This window comes from Struthio camelus, chromosome 2 (genome assembly GCF_040807025.1).
Source record: "Struthio camelus isolate bStrCam1 chromosome 2, bStrCam1.hap1, whole genome shotgun sequence".
Classification (NCBI taxonomy): domain Eukaryota; kingdom Metazoa; phylum Chordata; class Aves; order Struthioniformes; family Struthionidae; genus Struthio; species Struthio camelus.
Window position 1 is genome coordinate 152,389,169 of NC_090943.1, and position 20,004 is coordinate 152,409,172.

At 35.5% G+C, this 20,004-nt stretch overlaps 1 protein-coding gene across 5 annotated transcripts in view; it reads right to left on the reverse strand.

The window, feature by feature from the left end:
- WWP1 (WW domain containing E3 ubiquitin protein ligase 1) overlaps positions 1–20,004 on the reverse strand; it is a 59,439-nt gene that overhangs the window by 19,717 nt on the left and 19,718 nt on the right. The window contains exons 2-10 of one of the 5 annotated variants that reach the window (XM_068933097.1): positions 17,857–17,947; positions 14,168–14,306; positions 11,641–11,765; positions 8,490–8,627; positions 8,321–8,387; positions 5,996–6,177; positions 2,288–2,630; positions 825–920; positions 52–226 (exon numbers count right to left, since the gene is read on the reverse strand). In XM_068933097.1, the coding sequence (XP_068789198.1) occupies positions 52–226; positions 825–920; positions 2,288–2,630; positions 5,996–6,177; positions 8,321–8,387; positions 8,490–8,627; positions 11,641–11,765; positions 14,168–14,306; positions 17,857–17,926 (1,335 nt within the window). In that variant the 5' untranslated portion in view covers positions 17,927–17,947. The remainder of the gene's footprint in view (positions 1–51; positions 227–824; positions 921–2,287; positions 2,631–5,995; positions 6,178–8,320; positions 8,388–8,489; positions 8,628–11,640; positions 11,766–14,167; positions 14,307–17,856; positions 17,948–20,004) is intronic. The other 4 variants (XM_068933098.1, XM_068933101.1, XM_068933100.1 and 1 more) reach the window with 4 other exon arrangements.

The following is a 20,004-nucleotide window of genomic DNA, read 5'->3' on the forward strand; positions in this document are numbered from 1 at the left end:
AACAAAAAAATTGTACCTCTAACTAACTTCTACATATTATTTAAAAGTTACCGAGTAGAGGTATCGTTGGTTAAATTGTTGCATAGCTCCCTGCAGTTGATTGCGTTGAGATTGCCACTGCTCAAAGTTCCTGACTGATTCCATTGTTGGTCGCTGCCATGTTGTTGTTCTGGTATTATGATCCACATAGTAAACTCTTCCACGATCATCAACTCTTCTTTCCCAGCTACAAGAAATACAAACGTTAACAGCTATATATTTTTCAGTAACACTACAAAACTCATGTTCTCTTCGTGTTAAATTCCTACACATTATTTCAATCAAGTACTGGTAGTCACAGGCATGATTTTAACTTCTAAAGTATACAAAATATCACTGGTCTCCCCAACTTTATGGTACAAAGACAACCATACCGAGCAAATAACAGACCACAGGCAACAGCATGGTCTGCTCTGTCACCTCAGTTTTATCTTGAACTCCCTGTGGCCAGGAGCAATGTTTGGAGGTTTCACAGAAAACACTTTGCCTAGGAACCATAGGTTGGGAACCAATGCACTACACCTAATGGTGTCACCTAAAACAGGTGGTAAAATGTGTATTATTTAATGCTTAGCGATCAAAACAAACATATAATAACAACATTCTTATGAAAACATCTGCAATTAATATAATTCTAAATTAACTGAAAGTTATGATTCCTTGACATATGATGCATGATGTAGTTTTTACTAACTGCTTATTAAAAGTCAACATTGTACTTTTTTGTACCAAACAAAAATAAAAAAAATAGTACTAAGGTAATACTTAAAGAAAGTCTACATTACCCTGGAGGTAAGGGCTGTGGTCTTTCCCATGTAGTAGTTCGTGTGTTGTGATCAACATAATAGGTTCTACCATGAGGATCCTTTCTTTGCTCCCATCTTTAAGACAAAAAGACTTTTATATAAAAGTCAAGTGAATATGCTTCCCTAGGACTTAGCTCTCACTAAGCCAAAAAAGCATCTTGCTATTGAATAGGAGTATTAGCACCCAGACCTCATTCTAAAAGGCCAAAGACAACTTACCCTGGAATACACATCACTTACTTCCTGCTTGAACAGGTATCACCATAAAGACTTCTTTAAAGGATTTGGTACATAAAATGAACATACGTAAATATTCATAAGCATTTTCAAATTCTATTTAAAATATGTGAAAATAAAAGCAAGTAGGTATCTGTTCAAGGTTCGGATGGTGAAAGAACCTCATTTGAAGAGTGTTTAGAGATTCCACCCCTTTTGCAAAACACATTCTTTGCCTTTCCAAAGATATACTTCTCAAAATAGGAATTTACATTTTGAAGCACTGTCTCCTATCTCCAGCAAACAATAGGATCTTTCAGAGCGAACCTGAACGTGTGCTAACAGATAATTGCCTTGTGTTTCTATTTCCTGCCTCTATCTGAAATCCCTGGGGATTATTTCTTTAAATTTATTTGCAAAACTCTTACAATGAAGATGGACAGAGGACCAAACATTATAAATAATTCTGGTTTCACAGTGCTGAAGACTGCCATAATACAACAAATGGTATTTATATATGGGAGATGAAACTAGAAGAAACCTTGGGTGAAGAGCACAAGGTCTTGCTTGCATTTGACATACGTTTGCTTTTCTTACATTCATAATTATATAGCTCCTGAAAACGTAGACAGAACAACATTTTGTCTGCCAAAGATATTTTTATCTGTTGTGTCTCAGCACATCTTTACTTTTGTCTTTAAGACTTGGGACAACAGCAGTAGTTTCAAAGACTGGTGGAATTAGCTTCTAGCTATTCTTTGCAAGCACGTATGCTTCAAACCTATATTTTTATTTATAACATTATTGGATGTATTGTTACAACTGTCAGCACCCACAAGTACTTTCAGGCTGTTTTCCTCATTTTCCCTTCTCTATATGTTGATCCTTACTACATTCTTAGAGTTAAAAAAAAAAAAAAAAAACAAAGGAACAATGAGTTATGACCCAAGCATGAAATAAGTTGAATACATCAAATGGCAATCTTGACATCCAGAATACCCTCTATTAAATCGCATTACTGTCTCAGTAAAGCAGTACTCAATTGTTAGTTCCCAGGACAAGAGCTATGAGGCAGTCAGACTAGCACAGTAACAACTATTTTAGAGTAAATAATCATGCCTCAGCTAACTAACCTGTAGCTGGCAATCCAAGCAAGAAATAAAATTTCTTGCACACACATTCAGACCAAAAAACTCGATTATAGCATTAAAACCAAGCCCACATACCCTGGTGGCAAAGGTTCTGTACTGGCATTACCAGGCTGCTGTCTTACAGGTTCTCCAGATGTACTTGAGGAGGATTCTCTTGGTTTTGCTGTGTCTGCTGCCGTACTGCTTCTGGAATTAGGTGGAGCACAGTCTGTTGTAGTTGCAGCTTCAAGTCCAGCAGACACAACAGGTAACGTAGAAGCGTGGCTTTCAGAACAACCAGTTGCTTCTGTTGTTGGCTGAGGTTCTGCTGTAGTGTTAGTGCAATCTGCAGACGTGGGAGCTTCTACAGAACCTACCAGGGGCTCAGAGACAGAAGAACTACCAGCTTCTGGTGCCGAGGAGGATGACTCACCATTAACTGAGAAATGGGAAATAAGAATATTTGCCTATCAGAATCTAACGAAATTTATTTTTTTAAAAGACCAGCTCAAGGGGTAACAAAAGAAGAAATAGTTTAAGTCATACTCATCTGTAATGATCAGCTTTTCTGTCTAAGATTATCGATAAAAAGTCACAAAGCACCAACTTAATTAAAGCTGCAATTAAAACTTACAATCTCTGAACCAACAATAAATGTAAAACGGACTTGAGATAACTAAATATCCACAAATTCAGTCTCACTCTCTATACAACCCTGCTGAGGTAATTTCTTAGTTTCTTGCTATCTTGTTCAGCTCAATGTTATATTTTACTTTCTAGGTAGACATCTGCTTCCCAGAAAAAAAGACAGCTCTGATTTTGAAACCTCACAACTCGTATCAACTTCAAAAAAGAATCCTGATTAGCATGTGATGAAAGGAAAATATTAAGGAATAAATAACTATATGAAGTATGGAAAAGTAAAAGTCAATTCTTACAAATTTTGTTTCTTCTTTTGGGGGGGGGGGGTGGGGAGCGGGGAAGAGCTCAGACACTGAACTATACAATTAAGCAAAAAACCACCTAAGTGTACCTTGAAAAAAAACCTCCAAAATAAAGATCAATCAGTCCTAAAAATTGTATTTGGCTAATGTAACTTATACAGTCAAATGATTGAAGAAAAGGCTTTTGAAATTATAAAGTAAGTTAATTGGTCTTTTTACAGACAACATAAATGCCATCCAACTCAAGCAAGCATAATCGCATAAAAGGTTTAAAGCAGACATGGATTTAGCAGGAGTACGGACTAAGAAGGCTTTAGTACTCCCAGACCCTCTTGGTTAGCAATATATCAATATCAGTCATGTGTAGAGCTTAACAGAACACAGTAAGATCTTGCCTTAGACAAGTGAAATCAGGTGCAGCAGTCAGGAGGATGCCCATTAAGGTCAATGCCCTGTTAAGAGCAGTGCAGTACAACGTCATTCATAGCTTTCCTTTTCTATACCATTAATCAACACCAGACACTGTTAATTCTATTTAAGTTTGTCAGTTTGCAAGTCCTTTAGAGTCGGACCTATTTTTCTACAAGACCAAATATAATATGTAACAAAAATTTCAGCTAATTTTCTATCTGATAGCATGCCATCAGGTTACAGTTCTAAGGACTGGGGCCCAAGTACTGCAACTGCTCTATACTTATGACCTTATTGATACAGATTTTTAAAATTTATTATAAAATTTAAGATTAGTGCCTATAAATACATTGTTCTATCATTTTAAAGAGTTTATTTTAATTATGTATAATACTCTTATAAAAATAAATATCTAGATTCTACTTAATACTTTCATTTCTATGTAATGTCCGCAACTGCTTGCTTTCCCAGAAGGCTTGAAAAACAGATCAAAGAATTTTAAGTTCTAGAACTGCAATCAGCAGCACATATTCAAAAGGATATATTAGTATTAGCACAACAGTTTCTATATGGAATTATCTTTAGGCTATATATATGTATATTCTTTATATGCATAATATTTAGCATGGTTTTACACGTGGCAGCAGATCTGTAAGATCTGCAAAAAAAAAAAACAAACTTGCTTTTTAAACATAACTGTTCCAGGGCAATACATCACTACTTCCAGCTCACACTTTATGAATTATTTCAAGCAACTATAAAGCATAGCACTTAAAAAAAATATCATAGCTACAGACAATCTGCTTAGTTTTCTTCACATTCCCATTTTAATTAGGAACATTTATTTAAATGGAAAAAAAAGTCAATTGCAGAGAAGTTTCGGTTTTCATTAAAAAAAAAAACAACAAAAAATTTTCAATTTATCCACATGAAAGATTGAATGGGGTTACACAATGAAGTTAGAAGCAAAACAGCAGTGAAAAATCATAAGCACTTTTAGTAAGCTGATCTCCAAAACACATCTATAAAACTTTACATCAGCTGATTAACTCATTAATTAGATCTAAAAAAGCAATTCTAGCAATGTCATTTGAAATTACAATATTGCTAGGCACAATAGTGGGGGGGGGGGGGAAGGGGTGTCACCAACAAATGGTGGAGATCTGTTTTATGCCTTGCCTCAAAAAAATCCCCATATGTACAGCAGTTGAAAGCTGCGATAATAGTGCGTTAGTGCAAACTCAATGAAGATTCCATCAACATTAGTATTTGAACAAATCAATTATTTCTGCAGTTTCCCTATCCTAATATAGACTTGAAACAGACCTCAGTGATAAAGGAAAATGGGAGCAAGGCCTAAATAAAGTATATGCCCTTTGGCCTTCAACTGAAAGTAGAGAGGAATCAAATTCAAGTTCTCTAGTCAGAGAAAAGCTTAAGAGAAGGCCTAATTTAATTATTACCTTTTAAAGTTTGCAATTGCTCCTGCCATCTTCCTGTCATTCCCACATTTCCCAATCCATTACAAAAAGTTTGACAATCTGCATTCTTTTGTTTATTAACAGCTTGCCTATTTCTGTTTAAGGGTACATTTTTTTCTCCTCTATCACTGTAATCCCTCTCAAACAGCTGAGAAAAGACAGAAAGAACTTAGACATAATCATGATTAGATTGAAAGTTCTGTCAGAGACAACAATAAAAAAGGAAAATATTTTCTCACTTACTTTGCTACACTGAATGTTACTTGCAATCATAAACATAAGATGTTGATACTGATTAAGAGGAAAATGAGATTTAATACTTGTCAATATCTGTTTTGAAACAGTATACTTTTTTTTAAAAAAATGAAAGAGTAGGAGAGTCTACAACACATTTCAATGCAAAGCACTGCGGTTCCCTGACAGCACTAGAAAGCAGCTTTATCTAATGGCAAAATAAACCTAACGATAGTTACACAAATTAATTCTGTGAAAGAAATTTGACTCCAAAGTCTCACAGTGTTTTCATTACTGTTTTTCTAGATTTGTGCTAGAAACTATTTGGTGAGGAGATTACTTCCTTCCTTCGTACTCAGAAAAAAAACTTAATTTCACCATTAGTTTTTTGTTGTTGTTGTTGAAAAGAGACAAAAGAGAGAATTTGATTTTTCCTCCAGACAAGCTGTAATACAATTTAGTCATCTGGTGAACAGTAATGGACGTTTTGGATGCCTTACATCTTTCTCATCTTCACTCCTCTGATGAAGAAAATAGGAAAACCTAATGCACCTGAAAAATGAGAAACTCTAAAAAATTCAGCGAAGTGGAAATACAAGATTAGAAGTTCAAGCCCAGAAACTGCCAGTATTTCTGAAATCTAAGAGAAACGTAAAGAAAAAGTTCTACTTCAGATTCTTTCAATTAGACACAAAAGCCTTGTGGAACATGGTTTCATAACTTCTCATTCTTACCAGTGTTGTTGACAGGTTGAGCTGCAAGTGGTTTTGGTACTGGTGTATTTTTGGGTCTGGCCGCAAGGTGAGTAGGAGATGGTGTGCTGTCTCCATTAACAGCTTCTATACAGAACACATTCTGTACTACAGAGTTTGAAGGTACTTGATTGTCTAGCCCATTAGAAATGTCACAAGCAGATCTTGGCAAAAATAAAAATTCATTTTAGATTACAACATAATAAACAGTTATGCAACTAAACTAAATCCCATACTAAACTATTCTAAAGAATCAAATACAGAAACTGAAGTAAATTCACAGCAGTTCATTGTACCATGTTTGGAGATATAAATAATAGCCAAGTGCAAGACCAAAGCAATTTTTTGCAAAAGGCAAACTGAAGTATCTGAAATCTTCAAAATCAAAAGCAGATAGGATTTTCCATTTTCACTTCATCTTTTATTTGTAATGACATATTAGAATTGAGTCAAGTAGAATGATTAGTCTGCCACATCTTCCAAAACCTCCTTAGTGACCCTTCCAAAGTAGCAGCTATTAGCAGGAAAACTTTTTCTCGTTAAGCGGAGCGCTTGACTTTTTTTGTCATACTACTAGAATAATTTTTGCAAATAACTTAAGGGAGTCACAAAACTCTCCACTAGTAAAAGGAAACTATGAGGGGCTTCTCTAAACATAGGCAGGATGTAACTTTATGTGTACAGATGCACAGAGGGAGCTCTGTGTTTATAAGGCCTCATGGAAATAGAAGTAGCATAAGGGCCTCCGAATGCTAAGTCCTGTTTTACTATTTTTACCTATATCTATCCCAAAATGCTTAAAGCCAACCATGAGACAGGGTCACGTATTGTGAAACTTAAGTTTGATGTCAACTCTCCATCTTTTCAAGAAGCAACGGTTAAAAAGCAAAGAGCTTTATTAAGGCAGAAGTTAAATGTCAAGAAATGGGAGAATGTTAGCAATTCCACTTTTCACAGTGAAAAGAAAAAACAGCATTTCCATGCTATTCTACAAAACTCCAAAGTAGTAGTATTAACAGAAAATTCAAATAGTATCGCTTTTCAGTTTTACACTACAAACCTGATTTTCTTCCTAAAGACACGCACAGAAACTATTTCAAAACTTTTCTTCCTCTGTTTAATTTTAAAACTCTAAAGCAAAATTGCTAAATAATTTTATCAAAGATTTGCAATCAAAACATCAGTGTCAAGAGCAGGATCCCAATAAAAGCCGCTCCTGGAACAACAACAGTTGAATGGAAACAAATGATTACTATTAATGTTTCAAAAGATTATGCAGGTGCATTTGAACCTTTCTGAAATAATTGAACAGTGACAAAGCCTTCTACAGAAAACTAGGAAGAAATAACTTTTTATCCTCATTCCCTAATGCTGTGCACCCATGGGGTTACAGGGACATATTCAAGAAAAGGAGGAAGCAGAGCGTACAAGAACAAACATGTCCCTGTCACTCAAATGCATAGCAGCTGTATGCCATTTCACTGCATCCCATGCCATGAACTTAAATGGGAAGGGGTTCACTGCAAGGTAACCAAGTGGCCCAGTAACATTAAATTGATCTGAACGTTGATCTACTTAACTCCTTTACTGGTGGTGAGGGGACAAACAATTTATTCCTACTACTGTTCAGGCACTCTCTGAGCTGGTACAGAGGTAGAGGGACCAAGAATGAAACTTTTAAATCAATCTTAAAACTTCTTGCCACTTCAGGTTGAAGCACGCAAACTCTTTGCCTCAATGCTCTGAATACCGCTTCCTGAAGTCAATAGCAAGTCTGTTCAACAACTTCCTGATCGAGACCTTAAAAAGGAACTGGCTGGGGGGGGGGGGGGGGGGGGGAGAGTAATTTATGCTTTTTCTTCTTTCTTACATTCAGATGATATGTTGTAAAAAGTTGGTAGAAATGAATAAAGATGGCTCTTAAACAGCAGAGAAAAATAAGTGGACACAAAACCACACTGAGTCACTTCTTCACTCATCTCTGTTGCAGCACTTATTAGATTTCCATTCAGATGAATTTTTATGCTCAGAGCGCTACATATCCAAGAGGCAAATCATAAACTACTGTGGAGACCAAGCTCTAACAGGAGAGGAAGAATAGAGCTGTAAATATAATTCTGTCAAGCTAAAACATGTAATTATTATACAAGCAATATTTTCAAAATCTGTGGTACTATAATTTAGTTAAAATCTATTCCCTAAAAAACAAAAAACGAAAACAAAAAACAAACAACAAGAAGAGTCAACTTAACTCATGCAGTTGCTAGTATACTTCATACAGTCTAACACACAAAAATAAATTCCAACCTGGATGCACTTCTTGCCGAAGCATCTCTGTTTTCATGTACAGCCTCACCGTTCTGCTGAACTTCTACTGAACAGGAAGAAACAAATTCAACAGAAATACTCTATTATATCTGTTTAAAATTTTTATCAAAACATTAAAAACTTGCTCGTTTGTTTGTTTTAAACTTACTGGTTGCTGGTGAACTGAGATTTGTAAGAGATTCTTGTTCAACAACCAAACCATCTAGCACAACTGTCAGTTCACCTGTTTGCACCATGCCACTCTTGTTTTCCAGAGATAGTTTCAACTGTTCTTTCACCTTCTCCACTAAAAATGCCGTTGGAGAGGGTAAAGGGAGAGAAGGAGAGAAGGAGTAAAGGAAAGATTAAATTCTAAGCAACGAGGAAAAAAAAATCCTTTCAACAGAAAAATATGATACATACTAATTTAGTTGTACAAAGCTGGGTATGAGATGCTCAGATGGTTCAGATCAACATAGTAATCACTAAGGAGCTGTGTGAATTTATACCAGCGGTGTGTAAAAGCACAGTTTATTATAAAAATAAATTGTCCATTTACATAGTATAGTTTATACGTATGCACAGGAGCCATACAGTTTCAGTTCTGCATTGCCATAGATTTTCCAGGTTTGCTGTTTGCACTAAGCCCTTTTGAAATCATGCACTACTTACATAACACCAGAAGGCATAAAGCCAAACAACCTCTGAATTACATATCCAAATATTATGCTTTATAAGTCACAGTTAGACTTATACTAAAACCAGAGCTCATGTTCATTTCTTATATCATCTTCCAAAACTAAGAGACAACTAGGAAGAACATCAATCTGTGAAAGAAGTAAATACAAAGACTGCACTGGGAACTTCCTAATTTTTAGGGAGAATAATCTTTTGAAAATGCTTGTAAGGATTTACTGAGATCTCAGATCAGAGGATTAAACATTAACAGACAGGATACCTCAAATAATCACAATCAGAAATCATTCTTACCAAAACAAACTTTGTGTTTTGAGATATTATGAGATATCTGAAATTATGAGAACTTACCAAAAAAAAAAAAAAAAAGTGTAGATGGTCCAATAAGATATTCTATATGACCGATAAGCAATGCACAAATACGTAGACAGACACACACAATCCAGAACTAAATATGCTGTGGATGTTACATAATTCTCTCTAAATCAAGTGTTACTAATACAGCATTTAAAGCTACATGTCAGAAATCCAAATACAGTAAGCTATGAGATCACATTAGTCAGGTTAAAATCGTTAAGGCCTGTTAGTATTTGTGGTCTCAGGTTTAATTTTTCAAGATATGCCACCATACTTCTCTCCATATGATAGCATTCCAAGCTAAAGTTAAAGCTCACTGTGCACCTGAATTGTACTTCCATGCATTAAACTATCACTTCCTTACTTTTCTCATTTTTGTCTAGAATCATAAATGAACAATAAACAGGAAAACAGGGAATGCTACCATAAGCTATTGCTAAATAGTCCAAGATGTTAAGGTCAATAAGTACAACCTTTACCTTTAAAGAACAGATTCAAAAGTATAGTGGAGCAGTACTTAATTTACCCATTGCTAAATTAGGATGGTTTTCACAGTACCGTAAATCCCTAGAGTAAACACATAGTTGCCAAAAATGTACATATGAAAGTTATCCTCAATCTATTATAAAGTTATAGATCTATGAAATCTGCATTTTAGGCAATTATACTACCTGAAAGAAGAGACAGAAGGAACTAATCTACAATAGAGCTGTTAAACTGCAACATATTTACAAAACACCATTTCTGCAAAGGATGATCAGTTTACCATCTATTTTTTTTAAAAGGTTCCCTCCCAAAAGAAGATTAACACTTGGCTGTACTCCAGCTGAGGTGGTGGAAGAGCTGGGATGGCTGTGAACAGCAATTCATTAGTGGTGGTGGTTAGTAGCAAAAATTAACACCACAATTCTAAGGTATCTGCATTTAGAGGACTTCCCCTTTCACGCTTTCTTCAGTAATGAGCATTTCAAGTGCTGCATATTAGCTTAGGCATCAGTAACTGAACCACTGAAGAATACAGATCAGATTATTCTACCACTGAACGACTGGATAATCCAGTGTCTGTCAAACTGTTAACTTGCCACAACAGGAAGCACTGCACATAAACTACCTTTAATGAAATCTACAACTAACTTAGTCAACTATCCCCTGAAAGAATTTGCCAAGTTTTTGGATGCTACACCCCTCGGATCTACAGTTATAAAATATAAACTATTATATTCGACTGCTATCGTTATTACAATCCAGTTTCTTCTAATAAAATCGAAGCATAAAATTTCAACAATGTGAAATGTAGAGAAAGTACAATTACTTTTTTATTCTCTTAAAAATAACACTTTTCAGTCCTTACATTACAGGACCCTTTTACACAGTATTTCAGCTCATTATGAAGTATTTCATAATTCAGAGAATTTTTCCTCATTTTCAGAGAATAAGCACTTCTTCCCCTTTACAATGGAATCTGGGGCAGAATCTTTGTACTGCTGAAGAAATTCTACTTGATTTTGGATTTCTTTCAATTCAACTTTTTTTTTTTTTTTAAAGGTCTCCTTTCTCCCACAACCCTCCAAGTTCCTAGTTTTGTACGATATCTAGCTTGTGAGAAAGGTTAGAGACTGGTGTAGCTGGAATTCTAGTGCCACTATGAAGTGGAATTTAAAGTGTGGATTCACCATCTTATCGTATTAATGGGAAAAATTTAGAAAAGCAAAATTAGATAAAAGAAAATCTGTTTTAATTCTATTAAATAGAATTAAAATGAGAAGGTATGTAGAACACAGTAATCATTAATGTACTAAAAGAAATTTCTCAACTGTTTCATTCCTTAATGGGTCCTACTGCTCTCTGGGCAGCTAAACTATGAGGGAAAAATATCCAGCCTTTCTGCTACTGATTCCACAGAAGAGAAATATGAAAAAATGATGTAGACACCTTTTCAGAAAGTTTAGACTTTTTTTTATTAAGTCTAAAACAGATCTTCTAGAAAATTAGAAATTAGTATGTCATAGAATATTTAATCATTTCCAATTTTACTTAATTTGCAATAACTCATACTCTAGCATTTGTTTCAATATTGTTATAGTCCATTGTTACATTTAAATTGCTCTCTACAGCACAGTAAGACATGTCCGGAAGAGAAAATTAAAGACAGCAACTGAAAGTCAGTTGTAATTACATGCGTAGTTAGTAGCCTGGTTGCCAGTTTTGATATATAGATTAGTAGTAATAGTTCTACTTCACTCAAAATATCCTTCATGATAACTTACATTTTCTATTGTGTATTTCCAAAGCTTGTCTCAAGTCTACAGTGGCTCTTCCTAATAAAGCATCTGCTTTTAAAGTGTGATGGCTCCACACTCTAAATTCCAGCGTAGTCTGTGGAGTCACATTCCTGCATATAAAATACATTTTTAAAAAATATAAACAGATTTTAAAGTATTCACTTTTGTTATTAGGAATATTTGATCTTAATTCACTTTCTCTCATTTATTGTATTTCTTGATATTAATTAACTGAAAAAAGTTTTTGTACTAAAAGGGTTTCTTTTTTTAACTAAGGACTGTAAACACTGTAATATTTATACTTAGTCTCAAGATCAAACTTGAATTGTATTACTATGACAGTATAAGGAATCTTGGAAACATCAGAGTAACCTACACTAAGCTCAAATCTCAGTTAAATAACACATTGTTTTGTTTAAAAAAGAAAATAATTATCCTTATTCCTCCCTAATTCAAAATTCTAACTACAAACATGTTATTCAAGGGGGTGAAAAAGGAGGTGGCAATTATATTTTACTTTTTTCTGTCACTAGAAGGCAAAATACTAAATATTTACCAAAAGAAGGAAAAAAAGCAACCAATCAGTTGCCTGCAAGTAGAAGGAACCTACTCACTAAGTGCTGGCTTATCACGAAAGCGTTGATAAAACATTATTTATGTATCAACAAATGTACATAAAACCATAATGCATACTCACAGAAATCAGAAGGGGGGAAAAAAAATATAGCTAAAGTAAATATTGGAGGGAAGTAGCAAGTTATTGGAACCAATTACAGTAATGCTGTGATAACCTTTAGCAACGATCTCTCCCCAGCTCAAGAAGGAGAACAAGAAACTACGCTAGGTCATAGAGAATAAGTTTTGTAGGGCCTGTTACAGCAAGAGTGTTTCTAACTGTGAGGAAAGGAGCAGAATAGTGGTTCTGCAAGTCCAGTGCTACATATCCACCAAAACACTATTGGAAGTAGAGAGTTATATCAACATTTCTGAAAACAATTTTTCCCATCAACAGAAACAGCTTTATAGTCACTTGAACGTATTAGATAACGTGTGACTCATCAATGAGCAAATATGCTTTTGCATTCTGAATAGAACGCCTTGTAATTGAAGCCTTTCTGAAAGATCAGTTTTAAATGAAAAGAAAAAAAACCACTACATGCGCGCGCGCGCACACACACACACACACACACACACACACACAGAAATTAAAGCTGCTGCTCGTGCAGCCCTATACAGCTCAGGAGACAGTTCACTCATCATCAAATAGACTGGGCAACTGAAGCATACCATTCCAATACCCAAAGTAAGAGGGGACCAGAATACCTTATCTAAGGGATAAGCCCTAAATAATACTGATGATGGAATGAGTCTGTTTGGCAGTAGCATGCATGCCAAATTACATCATTTTTAATCAGGTCACCAATTATTCTGCCAAATCTAACCTGTCTTCTCAACAACAACTCTACGAATATAATGATAGTTCTGTGTTTGTGCTCCCAGAAACCATTGTCAGGGCCAAGATTGTATTATTCATTTCTGCAATATTGCAAAGGGGTAAAAAGCTCTTCTAAGCCTGAAGCATTTAAGAAGCGTGGCACAGAAACATTCTAACTGCTTCAGCCCACATTTGGAGCTATTAAGCATCAGTGGTCCCAAGCAGACAATTCCCCAAAGCTAGGTATGCTGCACTACTCCCCTTTCTCCAGCATGGTTAGATATAGGAACCAGGTGGGGGACAACAAAGTTGGTTACTGCACAAAGGCAGGTCAGATGCTGTAAGAAGTACTGGGCCATGCTCAGTACCACATTAAAGCAGCTATGCTGTTTGTAGGGCCAATTCTGAAGCAACGCTATCTTGTTTTTGTCAAATAATGCATTCAAGCCAATTAAACAGTGCAAGATTTGCCAGTTTTTCATGGAATCAAATTCAGGTATATCTGCACCTGTAGTACGCTTGATGCACAACCACATTGAACAGCTCAAACATTAGGATAAGTTGCATGGTCATATTGCAGTAAAAGGTTCTTATGACTGTATCCCACTTTATTAGGAAATTTAAAGGAAAAGTGACCCTCCTCATAACTACTCCCTATCAAGCTGAAGACTTTTTTTTTCCCTTTCCAAGTTGAAAACAATGTGGTTACAATTAGTAACATCTCCTAGAGAAGGATCTAAACTTGAAGGGTCCACAGTGCAAACAAAAATGTTTAGCTATATACAAGAAGTTACATATCTTCCTTCTGTTAGTTATATATATATATGTTCCTTCTCTTCTTACCATGTGCATACCAACTGTATACAAGGAAGACATTACTTTGTAAATAAATAATATTCTCAAAACCTCAGAAACATTGAAAAAGAATTTTCATTTGAGATAAACTTGTCTACCTACGTAATTTTCTCTGGCTGTTGCTAACTACATGCAGACATATGATATTTAACAAGTATTTGCCTGTAGTATCTGGCTAGTAAACAGTATTAAACAAACAAACAAACAAAAAAATCTACTTACACTGTCAGCTGCTCATCCCATTTTGGATTTGAAGAACTACTTGATTTTGCTGTTTTCTTGATTTCTCCATCTGCAGTTAATTCCGTGTAGAAAGTTGTTCCAAACCAGTTTTTTTTCCGTTTCAGTTTGGCACTAGAAACTAATAAAACGCATAGCTTTATCTACAAGAGCACACTTCTTGCTGAAAAACAGAGAAAGCACTGCCTGCAGAACGTATGAAACATGGTATGGCAATGTCATTCCTCATCTTTTCTACTTCTGACGAACATGTGACTGCCTACCTGAATCTTAAGAACTATGGGTAGGAAAGTTTCAAACACAAAAACTGTTAAGAGGTCAATGCTACAATAATACAATAATAGCTTTTATTTTCTAAAAGATACTTTACGAGGTAGTTAAAAACAAGTGTGGCAAATTCTATTCATCGCTTGCAGGACAAATTAGAGGGACAGCACTATTTTAGGAAAAAATATTGAAACTCCTGCAGTTTTTTTGTTTAGTCTCTCATTCTTCCTTCTCTTCTTACTTTCAACTAAAAAAGGCTAAGTATGATATATTACAGAGATTATCAGGCAGATTTTTTTGCTCTCTTTTTAAATAGAAGCTTTAACAGTGCTTTAAATTATATGTAGTTATGGGGGCCTACACAATTCAGGCACAGTTCAAAATTTCCTTCACTGTGCAGCACAGACTACTACTTGTATAAAGAGCTTCAGCTCCTCACCTACACTACCAGTGTGGCTGCACACATCAGCTCATTAACAGATAAAAATTCGCTCTCAAACTTCCCCTATTTAAAGGGCTTTGCAGATGAACTTAAAAATCTTCAACAACTAAGAAATAGCAAGTGACCAAAGAAGCTATTTTTTACCTCCAAATCACTGGTGAAGTCCTCAGTGTTCCCTATAAGTTTGTTCTCTCACTTCCTCACCCAGCTGATAACGTTACTATAAAAACCAGCAGCAGCCTAACTGCCAACATTTTAAATTCTATTTCAGGCACATTCTTCAGAAGACACCATTGATGGACTCACAGCTGTACGTACCTGCTGACTATGCTTTCTCTCTTATTCCTCCTATACATCAACATGATTCTCCTTCCCTTCAACCTAAAGCAAAGCTGAATATTTTCAGCCATGTGAATTAATCCTTCCCCATTATTTTTGAAATAGCAAATAACATATAGGAAAACAAGTTAAAGTTAACTAAACTGCCTGAAAGGAAGACAAAAAAAGGCTGCCATATATTTCCACATTACAGAATCCTGACAAATACACATTAGCTATTGAGATGCAACTGTCCAAGATTCTAAAGACAGAGACACAAGTCTACTTAATTTCCACTAAAAGATGTGCACTAAACTTCCTTATATTTGAAAATTCCAGACTACGTCCCACCTGTGTCATAAAAGGGAAATCTTTTAAGTTGCAACAATCTCTATTTCTTCCACATTTGTTTTTCTTCCATATTTTACTTTCTAATAGCAACTGCAACTTTCATTAAAATACAGATATCTATTCATAGTATATAAGCTTTCCTTGAATTTTCTCCTTTTTCTGTAATTATGTTTTAAGTCATGAAGTTTTGAGTCCCCAAACATGAGAGGTGAACAGTGTCATTTCTCAGTTAGGACATCTTTTAAAAAAAGTTAGGAGTAATTAACAAACACTAGCTGTAGTTCTTGAAATATAAGTACAGGTTCCATAAAAGCATGAACTAACCTGAGCTTAAACCTGTCCAGGTCAGCAATGCCACAGTCTCACACTACCCTGCCTCCCACCTCTTCCCTTATATTGCCACTGCCATTCCTCTGATCTTGCAATAAAGCCTGGTTAGAGAACCAAACCTTCAGAAAACTAACCCCTAAAACTGCATAGACTTCTGTCAGCCTATATGCCTGAAACCATATCTCCGGAAGTCAGAGAAGTTCGTGTGCCAGAAAAATACAAGAGTAATTGCTAAGTAGCAGAACAGTACAGATTATCAGAATGATCACTCTGCATACCCAGCTCTGAAGATATGGGGCATCTGTAATTGTGTTTATTACAGCTTTATATACTGAACCTAGGTGGCTCCACCTATGCTATTGGCTATAATCAATTTTGATGACTCTTTACATCATTAAATTATGTGATCCTTATACAAGGTTAATTGGTTTTCCCACTGAAGGTTTAATTTAATTTGATAGAACAGCCATTCTGGGGACTATCCAATAACGCATGTTTTCCTCAGATAACCTGATCATCTTTGGACCATCCATCATGATGTATCCTTCTTCAGAGGCTGATTTTTTTTTAAGACATGGTATCTTACTCATGTTTTCCCAAGTTTTGTTCAAGATAGCCTTAATATACTCTTGGTCATGCGTTCATTCTTACTTCAGGGTTCCCAGATTTCTCAGGATCCCTGGAAAAGTTCAAGTTATGTATCAATGCTAAAATAATATTTATATACATACAAATTATATGTATACATGCATATATGTGTATACATATTTACTTAAAACACCTTTCTAACTACTTGCTGTTAACATTTTTACATTTATCTAATTATGGCAGTGTTTCAGTAATTATTTAACTTGTTTACCTAGATTTATTTTGCTTCTCTCCAGACTAAAATAGGTTTTTATCCTACTCTGCCATCCCATAGCAACAGCAGCTAAGGTTGACACTGATTATCACATCTATGACCAGTTTTTATTCATGAATAGAAGAGGCAGCAGAGCACCTAACTTATTCTGCCTGTCCAGCATCTATCAGAAGAATTGTCCCCATTACAACCAAAAATCTCCAGTACTGTGTGTACCCCACTGTGTTTCCCTTCCAGCAGATACTGGGATGACTAAAGTCTACCTCAAATTATGAGAACCAGCACAGCAAAAGGAAGAGAGGAAATAATCACAAGATGCAACACAGGAAATTCCAATCAGATGAAAGGAAAAACACTTTCACAATGAATGTGGCTTATCACTAGAACATGTTGCCTAGGAAGTTGTGGAATCTCCAGTCTTTGAGATACTCAGCGCTTGGACAATAGCCCAAGCAACCTGATCCAGCTTCAAAGGTAGCCCTGCCTTCAGCAGGAGGTTGAACTAGGAGATCTCCAGAACTCCTTTCCAACATAAATTATTCTATATGGCCATGTAGTGCATCCTGCTGCTCTAAGGATAACACAGAATACCTACATTATTCCAAATAGAAGTCTGCCTAATACGTAACTGAAGATATTAATTTTTTGAAAAGTTAACAGATTTTGCAATCTCTTCCAGTACTTCTCTAGCTTCACTGTAATACTGCACTCAATTTCAGCTTGTAGTTCACTGTAGCCACCAATCTGTTTTCTGTAGAATTTCAGTAACAACTGTTCCCCGTATGGAATTTGTGCTATTAATTATTTGTTCCCAAGTGAAGTCCCTTACATTTGTCCTTACTGTTGTATTGCATCTTTTTTTTTTTTTTTTAATTTGAAGAGATCATTAAACCCTGTCATCCAACTCACTGCATCAACTCTACCTAGCTTCAAGTCATCTATATATGCTGTAGTTATGCCTTTAATTACAATATTCACGTTATTAATTACAATTTTAACTACATGGATTTATTTTTCACATAACTTTCAAAGACTGCTTTTTTTTTTTTTAAGAATATACAGTTCCATGTAAAAATGGCCATGACAAAAATCACCGCTTGCCTGTTACTTGCATCTGTACTCTTCCATTATGGTTGTTACTTGTATCAGATCTTGGGGAGGCTGTGGCCATGTCAGAGGTTGCAACTTTAGCCTAAAACCAAAAAAAAAAACAAAACAAACAAAACAAATACACACCTACCTTACCAAAAAGGTACTCATCTCTGCATGTTAGTTTCAAGTATTAAATAAAATGTTCAACTAAGTCCCAAGTTTCCAAACATTACTTAGTACGGTAGACTGCATTATTTCATAACATCAGTTAAAAGAATAATTACTTTGCAAATTTATCACACCTTACCTTCGAGGATGCCAAGGCACTTGAGTAAATGTTAATTTACGTAGTTTAGAACAAGTGTATAAGGTAAGAAAAATTACATTTGTGATACAATCAATATTCCTATCTCTAGAAGGAATGCTTATGGTCCTGACTTCAGAGGTGCTAAGCATCAGCAGCTTCAAATGAACAAAACGTTTGAAATGCTTAGGTGCTTGAAAATCAGACTGCTGCAGAAGTATCCAGTCAAGGAGCATGGTAGGTGATTCAGAAAAAGAAGGTTTGAATTCTGTTCCTAGATTTGCAATTACTGTTCAATACCACTGTTGTTCATCCACCAGTCACTTTTTACTCCTCTTGAGAAAGCAAGCACTTTATAAGGACCACCCCATCTTAAGATGTTGTGACTCTGATCTTAGCTGTGGGAACTAGTCACACTTGAAGCATATGCAGACATCACTCCCCCCCTCTCAAATTACCACACCTGAAACAAAGCTAGAAATAAAATATGTTCTCTGTTTCTATATAAGTTATCTTTTACCAGAAAAGAATACATAAATTTCAAATACAATTCCCATAGTCTGGATATATATCCATACATTTATTTCTGTGAACTTTAACCAGTAACAATAATAACATGGAAGACACTAAAGGAGCAACACATGCAATCAATTCTGTGGCAAGTAAACGCAAATTCTTCACAAGAAACCAAGATCTGCAATCTAGTTACAACTATACAGGAAAAAATTAATTTAGGCATGATTTTGTCACTGACAAAATGACTATTTTTACTTGTTTTTTTTCCTACTGTTCCACCTATCTAGGTCTCAAACACTAGCTACTTCTTTTTTTTTTTTAGCTGTAGTCCTAGTATGCCCAAAGTAAAAAAACAAACAAACAAGAAAACACCTGTTTCAAAGTCCCCCAGGTAGACTAATTCATTGCCTAATCTACTCAGACTTCAGGTTTCAGCTGCTGATTTATCTTCAAGGTACACTATCTGCCCTAACCCGAGTTTCTGGTTCTGCCTGCTCCTAAGCTGCTAAATGGATTTGACATACATGTGGTTTGCCAATGGCCAGAATAACAGTGAAGCGAGAATGAACTACACATAGCTTTGCATCTTTCCCCGTGAGGGAGAAATGATCACAATGGCAGGAAGATCCCAACACAGTAAGGACATGAAACAATGTTAGGCTTGTGATTAGCAGAGGGATTGCACGTTTCTGGGACAGTTATATGAACACATCCCACATTAACAGTGCCCTGCTGCTTCTGCCCTGTAAAAATGAATCTTGTATGCTTGCCAATATGGTACATCTAGGTACTTTTACAGAGCAATGATTGCAGTTCCTAATTTGTATTATCTTAGAAGACTGTAAGTAAAATAAGGCACTAGCAGGTATGTCAAATACTTCTTAGGAAAAAAAAGTTAAAATGTACAGAAGTGCAAATAACAACATTTCAAGGTTTTTTAAATTAAACATGGATTTCTGTACCAATATATGACGAAAATGTTATATTTTGTATTCAAAATGGCTTTACTGAACAGAGTAAATTAGTTCAGCTGATTGTTTCTTATCACCTCATGTTTCAAAGTTTCAGAAGTTATAGAACTCCCCATCCTTGTTTTATTGATTAGGAATTAAGGAGGGGGGGGAGGGACATATTAGATTTTTTTTGAGCAAGTCAAATGGAGAAAATTAATCAATCATTTTTCTAGTAACCTCTTTTGCAAATGTATGTCAAAAAAGTTGATTTGATGCTTCAGACCAGTTTGATCAGTTATTTAAAGCAGTAACTAACCAAACTCAGCTACTGACATTTTTAACAAAGTCAGCACGTTGTCTAGTCAGCCCTGATGCAGGTTGGTT